At 34.4% G+C, this 18754-nt stretch overlaps 1 protein-coding gene across 1 annotated transcript; it reads left to right on the top strand.

Moving 5' to 3' along the window:
- The first annotated feature begins 5770 nt into the window (after positions 1-5770).
- Positions 5771-16001, top strand: LOC11420736 (probable E3 ubiquitin-protein ligase HERC4). The gene is made up of 14 exons (XM_003602649.4): positions 5771-6236; positions 6654-6730; positions 6883-6961; positions 7509-7568; positions 7760-7861; positions 10568-10661; positions 12550-12592; positions 12705-12750; positions 12868-12914; positions 12999-13101; positions 13187-13241; positions 13355-13458; positions 14967-15046; positions 15418-16001. Exons 1-14 carry the CDS (start codon positions 5984-5986, stop codon positions 15535-15537), a joined length of 1263 nt encoding a protein of 420 aa, XP_003602697.2. The 5' UTR covers positions 5771-5983; the 3' UTR covers positions 15538-16001.
- The last annotated feature ends 2753 nt before the right edge of the window (positions 16002-18754 follow it).

The raw sequence follows: 18754 nt of genomic DNA, 5'->3' as shown, positions 1-18754 counted from the left end.
TAGCATTATTTTTCCAAGCAGTCCTACGACTTCTCCTCACCTTAGTTGCTGGATTTGGTGGACGTTTCTTTAAGACAGGTTCAATAATTGTTTTCACAATGGTATATGGCTTGACAAATGTTTTAGAAGTAAATGTTTGAGAAGTTGGTGTAGTGTTGACTGTTGTGTTGACAATTGCAGATGGGTTAATGATGTTGTGTGTGTTTTGGGCAGTCTTGACATTTGTGGAAACTATTGTAGTTGGTTTGACAATAGTTTTGGAGGTTGGAGCAGAATGAACATTGGTATGAACCTGTGCAGTGGGGTTGACAGCTGTGGATGAATTTGGTTTCATGTAGGTTGACATAAATGCAACTGTAGGTTTGGTGATTGGAGCTTTAACTGGTCTGGAAGGAAGAGAATGTGCAGGTGCAGGTGGCTTGAATTTACCATTGCACATAGCAGATTTAACCAGCTTCCTTTTCTTATTCCCATTTACCCCCACTTCAGTGTTTGTTGATCCAGTACCAACACTAAAACTGCCTTCAGTAACTTCTGTTTGATTTCCTTAAGTTGATGTTTTTCTCTGTCAAAGTAGCATATAATAAACAAATTAGTTGCATATAATAAACAAATTAGTAGCATATAATAAACAATTTACCTTCCTTTGAACTTTATCAACTTTTGTTTGATTAGTATCAAAACTTTGACTTGTTTGAGTCTGAATTGGATTGGCCCCCCCACTTTGACTTGCTTCAATTTGAACTGATTGGCCCCTCCACTTTGACTTACTTCAGTTTGAACTGGATTGGTCTCCCCACTTTGACTTGCTTGAGCACTTTGTGTTTCATGTTGAGCAGACTGTTCTTGAGAGACTTGAGCACTTTGTTGTTGTGTTTGATTTTGCTTCTTTGGTTGTTTCTTCTGTTTGCAAATTATAAATCAATATAGTTAGAGATAAACTGACAAGAAATATTGATCAATATTTTGACAGAAGTAAAATACCTTTCTTTTTTGTGCTTCTGGGTTCACTGTCTGACTTTTGCAACCTCTGGCATTGTGACCACAGCTCCCACATCTTGTGCACTTGTACTTACTAGCACCTCTGCTAAATTTCCCACATGATTTTGCTGGCTCATCAGGCTCTCTCCTCCTTAGTTTCTTAGGTCTTCCTAGTCCTTTGATGTACACAGGAGGAAGCATCTCCTCACATTCAACTTCAGGCCACGTATCTTGACCATTTATAGCACTCACATTGAAGTTATAACATGCTTCATACTTGCTCCTAGTATACCATTCAGAAACATAGCCCTCTGGGTTTTGGTCTGTCTTAGACATTGCAACAATAGCATGTCTACAAGGTATACCTACTAGCTCCCAAAAATTACAACTACAAGTTATTTTCCCCATGTCCACAGTAAATCTCTGCCCACCACCAATCATTTCAACCTCAAACTCCTCACCATTTCCCCAAGTTGCAATCCAATTACCAGCCTTTTGTATCTCAGTATTCAGTCTTTTCTTAGGCATAGACATGATATTTTGTTCCCATTTACTAAGTTTCTCTCTAAGGCTTGATATCCTATTCATAATATAAGTTCTAATCCACTCAGCCATTGTTAGTATTGGTTTGTCCCTAGCTAACAAGATTGTTGCATTAAAAGACTCAGATATATTATTCATCAGCACATCACACTTGGGATAATAGGAGAAGGCATGCTTACACCATAATTTTGGGTTGTGACCTCTCAGCCATTCCCATGCAGCATGATCAACCTTCTTGAGCTCATTCATCTTTGCATCCCAAGCTTTATTCATGAATAGAAAAATACAAATTAAAACTCATCATCATTATGAATATTATGAATACCAATAATAAAATAATCAAGATACCTTGGAAATATGTTGCCTTTGCTGCTCCCATCATCAAGTCTCTAATCAAGGTCCCTCCTCCAAACTTCTTCTTGAAGTTAGCATATAAATGTCTCAAACACAACCTATGTTCAAGCCTGTCAGACCATTCTTCTAAAACTGGAATCAATCCCTAGAGTACACACATAGCAAAAGAAAACATAAGTACACACAGCATAACAAAACATAAGTACAAATTAGTCTCAAAACATAAACTATTTACCTTTTGTTGGTCTGATATAAAGACCCATCTCCTGTCAGTGCCAATATCATTAAGTAGCAATGTCAAGAACCATCTCCAAGCTTCATTAGTCTCATTCTCAACCACTCCAAAAGCCAATGGGTAATACTGATCATTTGCATCTCTTCCAACAGCAACCAGTAGTATTCCTCCATACATTGTTTTCAGATGGCATCCATCCACTCCAATGAAAGGCCTACATCCACTCAAAAATCCTTTTTTACAACCTTCAAAACAGAAATAAAACTTGTTGAACCTTGGTTGATTTGTTAACAGTGTTCTCTCCACATTAATCTTGAGGGTATTTCCCAATGAAACTCTGTGCAACTCAGCAGCATACCTCCAAAGCAGAGTATATTGTTTCTTAGCATCACCTTCAATGATTTCTTTAGCCATTTTCTTTGCCTTCCAAGCTACATGGAAAGATACACCCACTGAATATTTCCTCCTCAAGTCCTTCATTATATCTTTGACAGGCATATCACCAGTTGTCATTATCTTTGGAAGCACTTCCTTTGTCACCCACTTGGAAGTAGCAATTGTTTTTTTAATAGACTTGGCACATGTGTGGTCCCCACTTAATGTCTTTATTTTAAATGTGTGGCTGTCTGCCACTTTGCTACAATGAACCACATAATTGCATTTTATATCTTTACACACTGCCCTACATCTTTCCTTGTCTTGTTTCACAAACTTTATCTGTCTTAAGTTTAATACTGACCACTCACTAATTGCCTCCTTGAACTCTGCAATTGACTTAAAGTCCATACCAACTTTGAACTTATAGTCCTTTGTTAGTTCACCCATCTTAAATTCAGGGTATCTTGACAATCCCTCAGAATCAGAATCATCAGGGTCATCTGATAGTAATTCTTCACTAAGATAGTCCTTCTCCCATTCAGGGTCAGCATGTTGTTCTTGTTCAACAACCTTTGCTTTTTTCTTTGGTTTCATAGGCTTATCAGGTTTATCATTTGAAGGTTTGTATGAATTATCAACAACACCATCAACACCATCCATATAATCATCACTGTATTCAAAATCTAGAGGGTTTTTATCATATGGCTCAAACCCATCCTCAAGACAAAGTGCCCTATCATCCTCACTGTCATCAAAGTGATCATATGCCTCATCCTCATCTTCATCACTACTACCTGAACCACCCTCATCCACATTGTCTTCATCAGGACATACCATAACTGCCTTTCCTTTCTCAATGTACCTATTGGCTTCTGAACTTTCAACTAATTCATTACCCTTGACACAATTTGAACTTTCACCTACTTGACTACTAATCACACAGTTTGGAATGTCTACTAACTGACTTACTTCATCTACATCATGCTCAACAAATATGTTAGCAGCCCTGTTTTTTTTAACAGCATAATCCTTAATCTCAATTGCATCCTAATCTAATCTTATGATCCTAAAGTCAACATCCTCATCAGGCATCCACCACAACCTATATGGCTTTTTAACCTCCAAATCTTGTTCTACAATACCACATATTTCAAAAAAACTCCACTTCTCAATATCTAGACCTTCAAACAGTTTTACATTCCCCCCACTGTAATTGATTAACCAATCCCTAACAAAACGTCCTCCATAGTGAACTAAAACAGATATAGACATTCTGAAACAAAAATACACTCACTCAGCAACACAACAATGGTACAAAAATACACCACACTAAGCATGCGAAAATAGAAACCCACATGTTTTTTATCATCTATTTCACGGAAAAAACAAACAAAAATTGCATATTTATACAAACAAACGAAGGTACGTGGGTTTTTCTTCTTCACGATACCTTTCTGCAACGAGTTCGATTTAGTGCTTTGCGTTCCAATAGAGATTCCAACACCAATTTCCGGAGCCAATCGAGTTCCAATCGAAATCTTCTCACCAATTTTCCCCAATTCGCGTTTCAACCCTAAACCCTAGAACATTTTCCCTCCAATTTCGTGTTTCTATTTGAGAAGAAGAGAAGAAGAATACGTGAAGAAGGAAAGAAGGAGGCAGGGGTAAAACGGTCATTCCGCGCGAAACCAGACTCATTAAGGGCAAAATTGTCATTTCCCTCCCCATCTGCTGATGTGTCCTGCCAAAACCCCAGTCACTAAGTGCCACGTAGCTAATCACCCTCCACCTCAGCAAAATTTTGTAATTAGGACGAATTTTCAAATGATTAGTAATTACGGGGGCAAAATGGGAGGATTAGTAAGTTCAGGGATGAAAAATCAAATGGCCCATAATTACAGGGATGAAAAACATATTTTACCCTTTATTTTATTAGTGTATTGCCGTTGTCGTTTGTCTTTTTTTTTTTTGTTAACCTAGTTTATTGAATTATTTAAGAGAACAATGTTAGAGTGTACTTGGTTTTCCGTCATTGTCTCTTACCAAAGTCATGTTTTACCATTTAAAAAGACAAATGACATACATGATCTATCGAATTAACACGATAAATTATATTAAAATAAAGTATCGTTTAATATTAGTGCTATCCTTTGCAATTGTTTTTAGACATTATACTCCATGTTGACACCAAGAGCTTAACAATGATATGAATATGATATGACTGTGAGATAGATATGTATCCTTTGCGATTGTTTTTTTTGGCTTAAATGCTCTTTTGGTCCATTAATTATTTAATTGGTATCGCTTTGGTCCCTTAACTAAAAAAAAGATTGTTTGAGTATTTAAATTTTTTTTAGTCTCGTTTTGGTCTCTTCTGTTAGGTTTTCGTTACGGTTTAAAAAAAAGTTAACTCTTTGACATGTGTCACCTTGTCATTGGCTCTGAGGTTTTTTTTACACGTGTCACGTTTTTTATTCTCAGAGCCAATGACAAGGTGTCACGTGTCCACACTTAACATTTTTTTATTAAACCTAACAAAAATCTAACAGAATGGACCAAAACGAGATTAAAAAAAAACTTAAAGTACTCAAACAATTTTTTTTTTAGTTAAAGGACCAAAGCGATACCAATTAAAAATTAAGGGACCAAAAAAGCATTAAGCCTTGTTTTTAAATAGATTATTTAACGAGTACAGTATACGTGCAAATCTGCAATTTAAGAAGATAATGAATAAATGTACTTTGGCACTATAAACGTTTGACACGAAAAAAAAGATAAAAAGCATTTACTAACGCAAATAAAAGTACAATATACTACCTTCTTTACCAACATATAATAACTATCTACTTTACACCATTTATTCGATCAACGATAAATACTATGTTCGAAATATAAACTAATTCTCTATTATAAGTATTAAATTGTGAAAAAAAAAGGTAATTACAAATAAATTTGATACTACTACTAACATTCTTAATTCTTGTAATTTGTATAATTGAAAACGGAAGTAGTACTTGTTGAGAGACTGGTATACACATCATGTGATGTGATTATAACTTTGACTAAAATCTAGTTTTATCTTTACAATATAAGAAAAAGTATAAAGTAAAACAGTAGTAACTCAAGAATTGATAGAATATAAAGTAAAATATAATCAATGACAAAAAAAGAAAATGATTTGAAGTGTTGAAGGTGAAGAGGGTTAAATAGGTAAATTGGCGGGAGGTGGTGTAGGCGCGTATACTCTAGACACATTTAACTTAACTAACCGCCATTTATGTTATTTACCAATTACCAGACCAGAAGAAAGCATACGTTGCAGTATCACTAGCCATAAGATCATGATCATGATCATGGCATGAAATTAAATGTTTTCCCTTTCCCTTCACAATATACGATTATCTATCATTTAACTTCAATTTGTTACTTTCGATTGATGATTTATTCTTCTTCTTCAAATCAAAAAACAACTTCCTTAATTTCTAAGCCGAAATGTGGCACCGTTTATCATCATCATCATCCAAACTCAACCTCAGAACTTGTGCTTCAGGGTTAGGGTTTCTTACACGATCATTCTCCTCTGAACCGGGAAAGAGATTCGCTGCGTTATGGGGCAACGGTGATTACGGTAGATTGGGTCTCGGTAATTTGAATTCTCAATGGAAACCTGCTATTTGCACCTCCTTCCATAATCAAAACGTTCAAGCAATTGCTTGTGGTGGCGCTCACACGCTATTTTTAACAGGTTCACTCTCTCTCTCTCCCTTCCTTCCTTCCACTTCCATTTCCCATTTTATTATTTAGTTGAGATCGATTGATCCCTTTCTCGCTTCATCAATGATGTATGTAGTATTTTGGTTGCTTTGAGAAATGTAAAATAACCCGAGGGAGTACTATTTATCAAGTATAATAAAATTTTGTTATTATTCTAAGTCGTTGTGTAATTTTATGAGAATTGATCGGTTGATTTTTTTTTTTTTTTTGGGGGGTTCCTTGGAATGTCTATGGTTTCGAGGTTGCTTGTTTATTTTAGTAACAGTTTTCTTTATGCCACTGGATGGCTACAATGTGGCAGTCTTTGAAATTGGTGATGAGTCCGGTGACTTTTGAAGAGTCTCCGTAATGTTCGAGTAGGGGCTTACAAATTGTACTCCTTTCACAGACAATGGATGTGTTTATGCTACTGGTCTCAATGATTTTGGACAGCTCGGTACATCGGAGAGTAAACCCTACTCAGTTGTATGATTACTTTGCCTTTTTTCCTGTATTTTTGTCAAGTAAACTGATGACAATTGCAACATCTTGTTCTTTTGCTCTAATGTTCATGAGTGCATTACTTGCCAGCATTTTCTTGTTTGCGATATTTTATTCACTTGTCTGTAATGTTTCAGGTGCCACTTCAAGTTTTTGGGCACGAGAAGAAAGTTGTACGGATCTCTGCTGGTTATAATCATTCCAGTGCAATAACAGGTCTGTGTTTATGGATACCATTGTCATTCATCCCAATAATAACAAGCTTTGGCCCTCGATAACTTTTATTTGAAGTTGACTGATGTTTTCCCCTTCAGAATAAATATTCTATCACTTACGTTTTTTCAAGAAAAAGGGAAATATAGTATGTGACTGGTTAAGAAATCCGTTGTTGAACACATTGCAATAGGTTAATCTTAATCTAATAGTAGGTTCACCAAGAAGCTATTGTTCAAAACCATATATCTATATCATATCAATATAAGAAGTCATTAATTAATTACTACTTTTTTATTTTAAGTAACTAGTAGTTGGATTATTGAAAAGCAAAAATTGTACAGATGCTTGATTTCAATTTGTTCTGAGCTTATATTATTTTGGCATGTATAGATTAGTTACCAGAGGCTGCTTAGTGCTTTTATTTTTTGTTTATTCCTTTTAAAGCTATTAGTATTATTTGTTAATGCGTTTTACATTGTGAATTTCTGCACATTCTATAACTTCTTGTTTTTAAACAGAATTTTCTCTCTCCCTTTCTTACTTGCAGTGGATGGAGAACTGTACATGTGGGGAAAGAATACAACTGGGCAGCTTGGACTTGGAAAAAGTAAGAACTAGACCTTGTTTTAGCATTTTGATAAGTTGAAGAGCTTTTTTCCACTTAAACTAATAATATTATATGATTTATAAAAATGGGTACTATACTACTATTAGTAATAGAATCCCCTATAGCTGATAAGGTTGGCAGGTGGAAAGTGGAAACTAATATGAGTATAATGTCATTTTACTTACATGTAGAGGCTCCCAACATAGTTCCTTTGCCAACTAAAGTAGAATACTTGGATGGAATCACCATTGAAATGGCTGCTCTGGGTTCTGAGCACTCACTGGCTATTAGTGGTATGCAATAAACAATCATAATTTTAATTCATATTAGTTGCTGATGTTAATTTATCTATTTTGTTCCCTTTTGTAATATTTTATTATTTTTTAGATTAACTATTTATATAGTCTTGAGCTACAACATACATAGGGTTGGGGTCTTAAAAAAGTTTGCATGTTAAACATACCGAAGAGACGAGTATTACCGAAAACTGAAGATAACAAGGTGAAACCATGGTCAGCCTTAATGGAAACTTCTTACTACTAGCAGTCAGCATGGCAAAGCCCAAGCTTCACAAACAACTTTTGGAAACCTTAAACAGAGAAAAAATTGAGACCTAAATACTTGCAAATTGAAACTGAATCCAGTGAGAATTGCAACCATGGAAATGAAGATCGAGGCTGGTGTCATTTACAATTAACAGAGAATTCATCACTGGCACGACTCATGAATGAGATAAGAGAAATCATGATGGGATGTTGGTGTGAATCACAGCCAGTTTATTGTCCTGTTATTATGGTAAAAAGAACATTAGCTCGATTGGGGGTCCCTGAGAAAGTCTAACAAAATAGAAGCTAACACTGTGAAAGGGTCAAAGAATAGTAAAACAGTGGTTGGTGGGATAAACTTGGGGAGCAGACATAGACAATGACAACGAGAAGAAGAGAATCATAGGCAATGACACTGTGACAGTAGAACTTCCAAATTTCGAACTAGGCAGAAGAATAGCGATGGGATAGGTCATAAAAAATGATATATCCCAATTTAAAATTTACAGGTTTCAGGTTGAAAAAGAGAGAAGAGATTTTGAATAAATGGTCGGCATATGAAATTAATCGGGCGAATTACAATGTGATATGAAAGGCAGAAAACCATATTTATAGGGGTGTAACAGTTCGGTTTGGATCGGTTTTTTATCAAAAAAATGTCCGAACCAATGAAATCTTCATCAGTTCAGATTGGTTCGCTTTTTACTGTTTTTCAAAAAAAAAAAAAAAACCGAACCAAACTAATCGGTTTGGTTTGGATCGGTTCGGTAGATCGGTTTGTTTGAAAATACAATTAAAAAAAAAATCATATTTTCACAAATTTGTATTTCATGCATACGACATACTCAAATATTTCATAGAACTTTGTTTTCCATGTTCTCTGTTTTTCAAACTACTTTGTATAACTAACATGAAAAAACTAACAAGAGATGGACGATCCCAGCGGCTCTGAGGAACGATGGGTTAGGGGTGACTAGCGGCTAGTGTTATTTTTAGTAGTAACGAAATAGAGTGTGAGTGATGTGATGAGATGATAATGGGAGAAAGTGAATGAATTATGGAGTATTTTATGTTAGCCTTTAATTTTGAGCTTAATCATAAGTGTGTTTGAGGAGGGATAATATTACTAAACTGGGGAGTTATGTTAGCATCGGTTCGGTTCATCGGTTCTTTGGATTTCAAAATTAAAAACCAAGAACCGAACCAAACTAGATCGGTTTAGATTGGTTTGGTTCGGTTTTGAACCGAACTAAACAAGGTCGGATACATTTTCGGTTTGGTTCGGTTTGGATTTTCGATTTCATCGGTTTTGTCCGAACCACTTACACCCTTGTATTGGGAATCCGGTCAAATCGACTCCCAAAGAATGTAATCCTAATACTAATCAAACAAAGAAACACTTCAATGAAAATCCCAAAAAATAATTTTCTGTTCATTATAAGATATGTAAAAATAAGCTAACACAATTATTTTTAAAATTTCCTCAATAAAACAATTATTTCTAAAATGAAATAAATTTTCCTCATCTATTATGTGCATCATTCTCTCCCTTGATACAGTAAATTAACACTATCCAAAACACAATTTTTAGACAGGGTGTATTTTGCTTAAGAATTAGGATTACATTCTAATTCCGTGTAAATTGAGACTATTTTTGAGCAGTCCAACAAAGAAAATTTTGGTCACCTAAACTAATAATGCCTACGTATGGCGTATGGTCACAAATAAATGAACAAATGCATGAAAAATCCCTGGAATGGAAGATATGAAATTAATAATGGTAAATTGGTAACAACATACTTAGATCTATAAAACATTAGAATGAGCTTAGTTGTAAGAAAACTAGAATATTAATATGATTTTATCTTTATATCTAGCTTTAGTTGATGCTTTGACATCCTGTATTATTTGACTTAGTTTTGTAAGATAATTCCAGTGATCATCTGACAGCAACTTAGAAATATCCTCCAAACTTGAAGGTGATTAACATGAGAAACATGGTTGCATTGTTTTTCGATCCAAGTTCTCTTACAGTAAAATTAAGACCCTTTCAGAAAGTATAGTATACAAGTGGAATACAAATTTAGATCAGACTTAATTGTGATTATTAAAGTGTAAAGTGATTTTAAAGAAATCTTACAGATGAGGTCTCATAGCTATTTCAAAAAGAGTAATGCAATCAAGCAAACATTTACACATTCTGAATACAATACGTAAGTCTTAAATCAGTGAAGAATGTATATGCTAGTGCTACATGAATGTTCTGTCTATACCGGGCTTATGAACTTCATGCTAAAAGAGCTTTTGTATGATGGCCTTGGTAATAATGAGATAATGTATGAAATATAACCAATTACCAGGCACAGACCTTGTTGCTTAAACTTTTAGGATCCAATGGTATTTGACAATGTGCTTAAACTTGAGCTTGTTGCTTAAACGTTCTTTCTTTGCTAGATGGAGGAGAGGCCTATAGTTGGGGAGCAGGAGCGTCTGGTAGACTTGGTCATGGTCATGAGTCAAGCATACTAGGATTCTTCAAAAGTTACAGGTTTTTTTTTTTTTTTGCTTCTTTTCTTTTAAATTTTTTAGCTGCATTAAGCTTTATTTATGTTTTATTATTACACTTTACCCCGTATGATTTTTTCCCAAAACATTTTGCCACCTCATGGTATAAAATCTAAGACTTACCGCCTTTGTGCATAGCCCCATTAAATGTTGTTGAGCATATTGGGCTTGGAGTTGCCTATAACGATTTCCATTTGTATAACCGCATGCAGATCTCCTCTATACATTCATGGTTAACGTTTGAGACAAATTGATTAACTGTAAACACTAAAGAAATAGGAGATGCAGTAAAAAATGTAACATTAATCAAGACCCGTTAATTTAAATATAGATCAAGAAAATTCTAGTAGATAATTAAGCTTATGTAGAACACAAGCCTGTTTAAATTTATACAAAATTTTAGACACAAAAAACCAGTAGTCTCCAGGAATCATTTTCCCGCTTCCTTGTAAGAATGTCTTGGGCTTGTTTAGTTTCAATTTAAAAAAACCATATTATGTTTTTAGTTTAATTATAAAAATGTCATTGACACCTTATTTTCAAAGTTTTGTACCAGCAGTTAAGACGAGAAATCATTTTTTTGTTAGAGTAATTCAGAATTGCTAGCTTGCAGTTCAGCTGGGTAACTTACAACTATTCAGTTGTAGAAGTGGTTTGGACCACCTCATTGTAAATACTGCACTGTGTAGTGTGCACACAGGTTCTCAATCAATGAAATCATTTTTCAGATTCAGCAAATGCAATACATACTATCTTGAAATTCTCTCTTCTAGAAAGTTTGCATGCTATTACGTTGCTAAGATCCACGACTGCAGAAAACCCCAAACTTTCTACTCCACCGCCCTAACCCCCACCACCACTCAACCCACATACTTGGTTCCACTTCAGTTGGACCACATCCTTCAATCTCCTCAACTTCTTTCTCTACAGTGCTTTGGAGATCTGCGAAAGTTATATTGATTCGCCTTTCTCTTATAAGAACTGTTGCCCTTTAGCCTAATTACCTGCCCATCTTGAAAGAAAACAATGAACATTGCTTTTCAGTAGTTATAACCATCCCCAAAGTTTCTAACCACACTATACCAAAAATTGCATCCACTACTCTGAAATATAGCACAAATTTAAATCTATCAATTCAGAAAAGATTTAAAAGAAAGAAAAAATGCTTGTAGCTTTTACCCAATGGAAACACAAAAGTGAATGTGACACTGTTATAAAATGAAGTGTGCATTCTGCACTTGTTATATTAGACAAAGTTTCAACATCCACAACTATTTTGACTATGGTTCTATTGAGATCTATTTTATTTTCACCTTTGTTAGTCAGAGTTTCAACATCAACAACAATTTTGACTATAACTCTATTGTGTTGAAAACCCGCCTTGATTAAAGATAAGGTTTATAAGGTTGAGTCAGGTTTCACCTTGCAAGCCAAATTTGTACGGTTGAGTGAGATCCTAAGCCCAAGACAAATTTGTAGGGTTGAGTGAGATCCTAAGCTCAAGATGAAAATGGAATATAGTCTATCTGAGATCTGTTATTGTCTCATGATCTCTGTTATTCCACACGCTTTGTCCACACCTCAGATGTCCAGTCCTGTCCTGGGCATCAAGGGGTGTGTTGAGATCCTGTTGTTCCTTCGTATTAGTTCGGGCTTTATATGTCTATCCATAATCTTTAAAAGGCGTGTTGAAAGTTCAATATTGACTAGAGATATGGCCTAAGTAGTTCTTATAACAGTCCTAGCCTTACCAATCAGTTTTGTTGGGTTGAGTTAGACCCTAAATCCAAATTCTAAGAGATTAATTGTAAGCTAACCATACTTTTCAATTTATGTAGATCTATAATAATGTATTTTTTGAAATCATGCAGTGAATACAGCCCAAGGCTTATAAAGGATCTTGAAGGAATCAAGGTGTGATGTTAAATTTACTGCCTGGTTGTTTCTTATATAAGGTTGATAAATTTATTTCAAACTTGTTATTTTTCACCTATGTATTTTGGCTTCATTCTTGAAATATTTATAGGTAAAATATGTAGCTGCTGGGATGCTGACCTCTGCTTGTACTGATGGTAATTGAATTTAATTATATCTTTCTTTTTTTCTTTCTACTTTCTCGTTCATACCTTGGTTGTACTCTGCATTTGGAATTAATCTTTGAATTTTGCTCTAACATGCAAATCGTGCAGAAAATGGATCTGTGTTTATATTTGGAGATAAAGGGATTGACAAATTGGTAGGTGCAATCGGTATAAATCATTATTTTTTCTCCTCTGTACTACTTGTAATGACTAATATTTTCTTCAATCAATATACTCAGCTCTTGAAGGGGACGAGCAATACAACAAAACCATCGTTGATCAGTGAACTTCCATACGCTGAAGAAGTTGCTTGTGGTGGCTATCATACCTGTGTCTTGACAAGTAATCATCAGGTTCTGAACTTACACATGTGTTGATTTGTGATAATTTGTTTACTGCTTCATTCTATTTGGTGTTTGTTGCATAGATTTTGGTGAACTTTATACTTGGGGTTCAAATGAAAATGGCTGCCTTGGCATAGGGTATCCTTTTTATTCTTAAAACTTGTTACTTTGTCTTTCTCATTTTCTACATTTCCATTCCCTCATTTCTCCTTCTTTCAAGTGTTTTGATTCTTCAAATCATTTTTATCTAGGTCCTCATATGCCATTCATCTACCTGAAAAGGTTCAAGGGCCATTCTTGGAGTCTTCTGTTGTTCAGGTTTCTTGTGGCTGGAAACATACAGCTGCCATTTCTGGTAAGTTCTTTTCTTCGTATAAAAGGCAAAGAAGTACCTTACCGTTGTTAAGTGCTTTTTCTTGTTAATTTTTTTTTGGTAACATAAAAAAAATAGGTGAATGCATGCTTTTCTTTTCTCTTTTTATCATAAAAGATTGTTTCATCAAGATGGACAAGGCATCAAACAAAGCAACACAAGAATATTGATATTGAGTATGTATCTGATAGTTTTGATGTTTTATAGGAGCCCTGTGTCATCATGATAAAAGAAAAATTCATTTACGAGAATATGAAAGACTTAGCAAAACGATGGTAAGGTAATAATTAAGATGTAACAAGCATGTCTTAGCAGAACAATAGTACGGGAATCCGTAAGATGTAACAAGCATGTCATTTGTAGTAACATAGTCACCCCTAGCAATTTTCTAAAAAGAATTTTATGTGTTAAAAAAATAATTGCGGTCAATGAGCGAAAGAATGTATCATTATCTTTCAAGAAAAAATTGTGGACTGAATTTGAAGGCTAACATTAAGAGTGTCATTCATGACAATGTATTAAAGAGTGAAATCTAGAGAAAAGAGAACTTTCGCAAAGAGATTGCCATTTCTCTGATCAGCATGACAAAATAACTTTCTGGGCATCAAACGTGAGAGAGCGAATATATGGCTGGAAACATAAAACACTTACAATCCCCATAAAATTCAACCATGTTGGTTTAAATCGCATTAAAAGACTTGGAAGTACTATTGAAATCTACCTATAGTCCTTTGTGAACTGGGATTGCTGAAACGCCTGTATACAGTTCACACTTATATATTTGGATTAATGCATCTCTTTTTTTTCCAACCTCTTTTTCCATAAAAGAAAAGAAAAACATCTCTTTCAATATTCTCATATACGAACTACCAATGAGTGATTCTACTGACAGCCATGGAACATGTCAGAAAAGTTGGGTGCTATATCTTCAAGTTATATTGCTTCTTAGACTTGTCTAATAGGCAATTAGTTAATTGAATTTCTTTAAGGAATGAGGAAGTCGGGACTTAAAAAGTACTATAGGTTTCTTGCCTCTTGGAGAATTTCAGCCTTTTATATGTTCATAGTATTTGTTGGTGGCTTACTTGCATGAGTCTGGGTTTTTTAGAAACCACGACAACACTGCATGACTACTAGATGCTACTAATGGTAGCTTCACAATATCACATCCATTTTTGCCTTGGGATGCAATAATCCGGACTCCACCGCACATCCCTGTGCATAAACTGGGATAGCCTTCATGGATTTCTGCACAAAGCTGCAGGCTTTGCATGGAGATATAAATTCACCTTTTTCCATTGTAACATATGGATGACCCCTTCCATTATTCCTTTTTGTTAATTTTTTTTTTCCTTCATTTAAATTCATTTAATATTTAACTTACTCTCACTTGTAAGACTTGATGTGTATACTTTATACTGTATTGGTAGTTGTGAGATAAAAGGATTTTATTGCTGCCGTCTATGCTGAAATTTTTCGTTGACTTTCAGGGGGAAGAATCTTCACATGGGGTTGGGGAGGTTCAAATGGAACTTTTTCTGACGATGGACATTCTTCAGGTGGACAATTGGTATGCTTCTGTTTCTAATAATTTATGACTTCATGTATTTTAAAGTGTTAATCAAGAGACGGTTATCACAATGGTCAGGATGTCGTATTCTATGACAAGTCCTCTGACAGGAGAACCAAAAAAATTTGTTTAGAGTAGCAAGGCATTTTATAATTAATCACAATTTTTCAAATAAAAACGCGCACCCATACACTTAGAAACTTTCTTCATATTAATTTAGGAGTCACATTTGCTTAGGAGTGTGGTCAGTTTAATTAGTGGGCCAGGTGCAATACCTAGATGAATTTGATTAGTTTCTTGCCTTTGATTTTGCAAAGTATACAATTTCCTGCGCTGCAGTACTATAAATGAAACTTATGCTTTCAACTCAGGGTCATGGAAGTGATGTGGATTACATAAACCCTTCAAGAGTTTGCTTTGCAGAAGACGTGAAAGCATTGCAAGTTTCATGTGGTTTCAATCATACAGGTGCTATATTTGAGTATGCATAGGTTTGGCTGCTCTGGGAATTCATAATTATTTGTAACCCATAGAAAACAATCAGAAAAAACAGTAATTCATGCGCCCCGTGTATCTTTTATAGATCACCATATTTGCAGAATGTATAACCCCACCCATCCAAGAGGCTCCAGGAAATTGCAGCACCCCTTAAGTGAGGGTGAGGCATATATTGTCCATTGTTGTATTTTATCATTCTTTTCACAAGAAAACAAAATCACACATATATAGTTGCAAATAGAACTTCCTTGATGTACAAAACTTATGAAAAGAAAACTGCTTCAAATAAGAAGTGTATGCAAATGATGCTAGAGTTAGGATTTATTTTGTTTTTGTTATTTGTGTGGCTAAACTGAGTTACTCATGTCCTTTGTTCTGTTCCTCAACAAAAGTTAGTGGGATGCTTGAATGATCATAGTTGGTGATGATGCAATCATATAAGCCTTTATCATCTAAATTGTCATTCTACAGGTTGATGGTTTTGTAGCATCATAATTGAAAAAGGTTCCTCCTCTGTTGGTATATAGTGTGTATGGATATTCTCATTTTGCAATACACCAACGAATGCATTGTATCCATCAAGCATCATGCATGTAGGGATGGGAATCCTAGCGACTTTGTAGGACAGATAATTTTAAAATTACAATGCACTTCATCTTTAGTTTTTAATGTTTTGGATAGCTACTAGCAATATGGAGGGGAGGATTAAATTTGTATGACAGTAGTCAGAAAAGACCATCACCCTGTTTTTCAGCAGCAGTTTTCTTTCTTTTTTTTTTTTTTTTTTTGAAATGGCAAATTTATTCTCGACGAGTAAGTGCAAGAAGCACTAAAACTCGTGGAAGAAAGAAAAAATACAAAGATGCCGTATATATATGGAATACCCCAAATAAAAAACCTAACAAAAATCTCTGCAACAAGCAGTGAGGCCGGAATATACATATAACAATAAACACGCATAGCCATGCCTCACTCCCACAGACACCAGCAGCAGCTTCTATCACTAGTACTACTCTCCATCTATTTTTAAAAGAGAAAATCACAGATTGAACCATTTAGTGTCATCTAAGTGCCAATAAACTAGTGATTTTAAAAATAAAGCTCGCGATGTGATTTTGTAGAAAAATGCAAGCAGCTGTGCTTTGAAGCTGGAACAAAGCAATGTGTATGGTTGATTATGCGGTGATAAGAATTGATTTTGTAAAATTGATTCTCGGTGAGTTGAAGATAAAATAGTTTGTGTTTGGATATATTGATATGAAAGTGAGTTGAGCTATATAGTTGTGTGTAAAAAAAATTAATTTTAAAATCAAAAGTTACAATCTCAACTTCAAGTAGAATTAATTATGAAGGCAAAATCAAATTAATTTTACTTAAGTGTTGTGTTATTTGAACATCAAATTATATGATAACTTTTGAGATAATCAAAATTTTACAAAGAAAATGTGATATTGATACAAAAATCAAAGTAACAGAAAGAGAAAATAAAAATATAATGTGAGTATGAGAGAGAAAGTTATCACAAAAGTTGTCAAAAATGATCAAATATCATTTCTCTTCTACTTGAAAGAAATCAAACATGTTAGAATCAACTATCTAGCATTCGGAGTCAAATTTGATCTATATTGGAGTTGAACTAAATACACTAAATCATCTTTGTATTCTATCGTGTGATATGCACAAAACTTCCTAATAAGTGGAAGATGGGTGATAAACATGACTGGTCTGTTAAGTTTTGGCTCGAGCATTAAGAGAATTGATACAAACTTCACTCTCGTCCTCTTTATATAATCATTACAAATGCCTATTACCATTTTCTCCATTTTTAAGAAAATAATTGTTTTTTTCCCTCAAATAATAAATAATTGTTGTTGAATTTTAAAATTGTTTTACTGATTCTTTTTGTTCATGATTATGTGATCTTATAATTTTTTGGTCTACTCATATTTTTTTATCTTTTTATTTTTAAACCGATATAACATATTTTTCGGTTCACAATATACCAACAATTTATGTGATCCACATCACAAGACAATTCACTTCAATCCAGTTGAAATGCACTTTGACCTAGTTGTAAAATACTAAGGGAAACTTGATTTGTTTAAGATCCATAATGATGTTACATTGTCTGAATTGAAGAATCAACTAAATCAATTAAATGGTCATCTCAACCATAGTCGAGAAGAATGACCAGTGTTAAGTATCATCTTCCGTCAATCGACATGTTTGGTTCACCAACATGTAACCAGTGGCGGATTGCAGTGGTTGGACAACTCCCTAACTATCTTGAGGGCGTGTGTTTGAATCTCCCACACCCTCATTTTTATATTTCATCTGTATTCCAAGTAACATTCAGGCTAACGAACCACCACACCACATCATAATCCTAATAAGTGTTTGAAACTGTTTATTATATATTCTATCGATATTTGGCACCCCAACAAAATTACTCAAGATCTGCTACTGCATGTAACTTCAATACAACGAAGATGTGATAATCATATTCTCTATATTTGGTCAGTATATAGAGAACTTGTTCATGCTATTCGGGCAAGTTTGACTCTACATGAATATTTGAAGAAATTGGGATGTGCATGTTTGAATCAGATAAAGAAATTCTTTTGCCTCATCCATGATTTGGTTTGTGTTTAATTTATGTTGTTGTCGTTTTTTTTAGTTGACGTCGTTGTTGTAGAATTTGATTCAATGAAATGGATGTTAATCAATTTCTGAATTTTTTTCGTCTCATTGAGTTCGAATTCTAGAATCCAAAATCTCACATCAATCAATTTCTTAATTATTTTTCTTCTTCTCATTGAGTTCGAATCCTAGAATTTAAAATCCAACATGTTTTATATCGTAAAATTCGAATAGAGTAATTTAAAAAGACACATGCGATATGTAAAGAAAGAGTTCCACATAAAATTACTATCCATAAGGGAGGGAACTATAAATGTATGCATAAACATATCTTTTTAAGTTGTATATATGAAAATGTGGACTATCAGACTATGGTACCATATCCATTGTATTCCGTAGTTCTAAAGCTGATATTTAGGTGAAACTTCTAAACTGATTCATTTAGACATGGGTTTGGGTGATCAAACTTCACAAGGATCAAACCTCGCAAGCCAACGGTTACTTTTGCAGGACCAGAGTTTAAACATATTGATATAGCTTAGGTAATAGGTTTTTTTTTTTTTCTTTTTT

Source organism: Medicago truncatula, chromosome 3 (genome assembly GCF_003473485.1).
Source record: "Medicago truncatula cultivar Jemalong A17 chromosome 3, MtrunA17r5.0-ANR, whole genome shotgun sequence".
NCBI classification, from domain to species: Eukaryota; Viridiplantae; Streptophyta; class Magnoliopsida; order Fabales; family Fabaceae; genus Medicago; species Medicago truncatula.
This window is presented reverse-complemented; position numbering and strand designations above follow the sequence as displayed.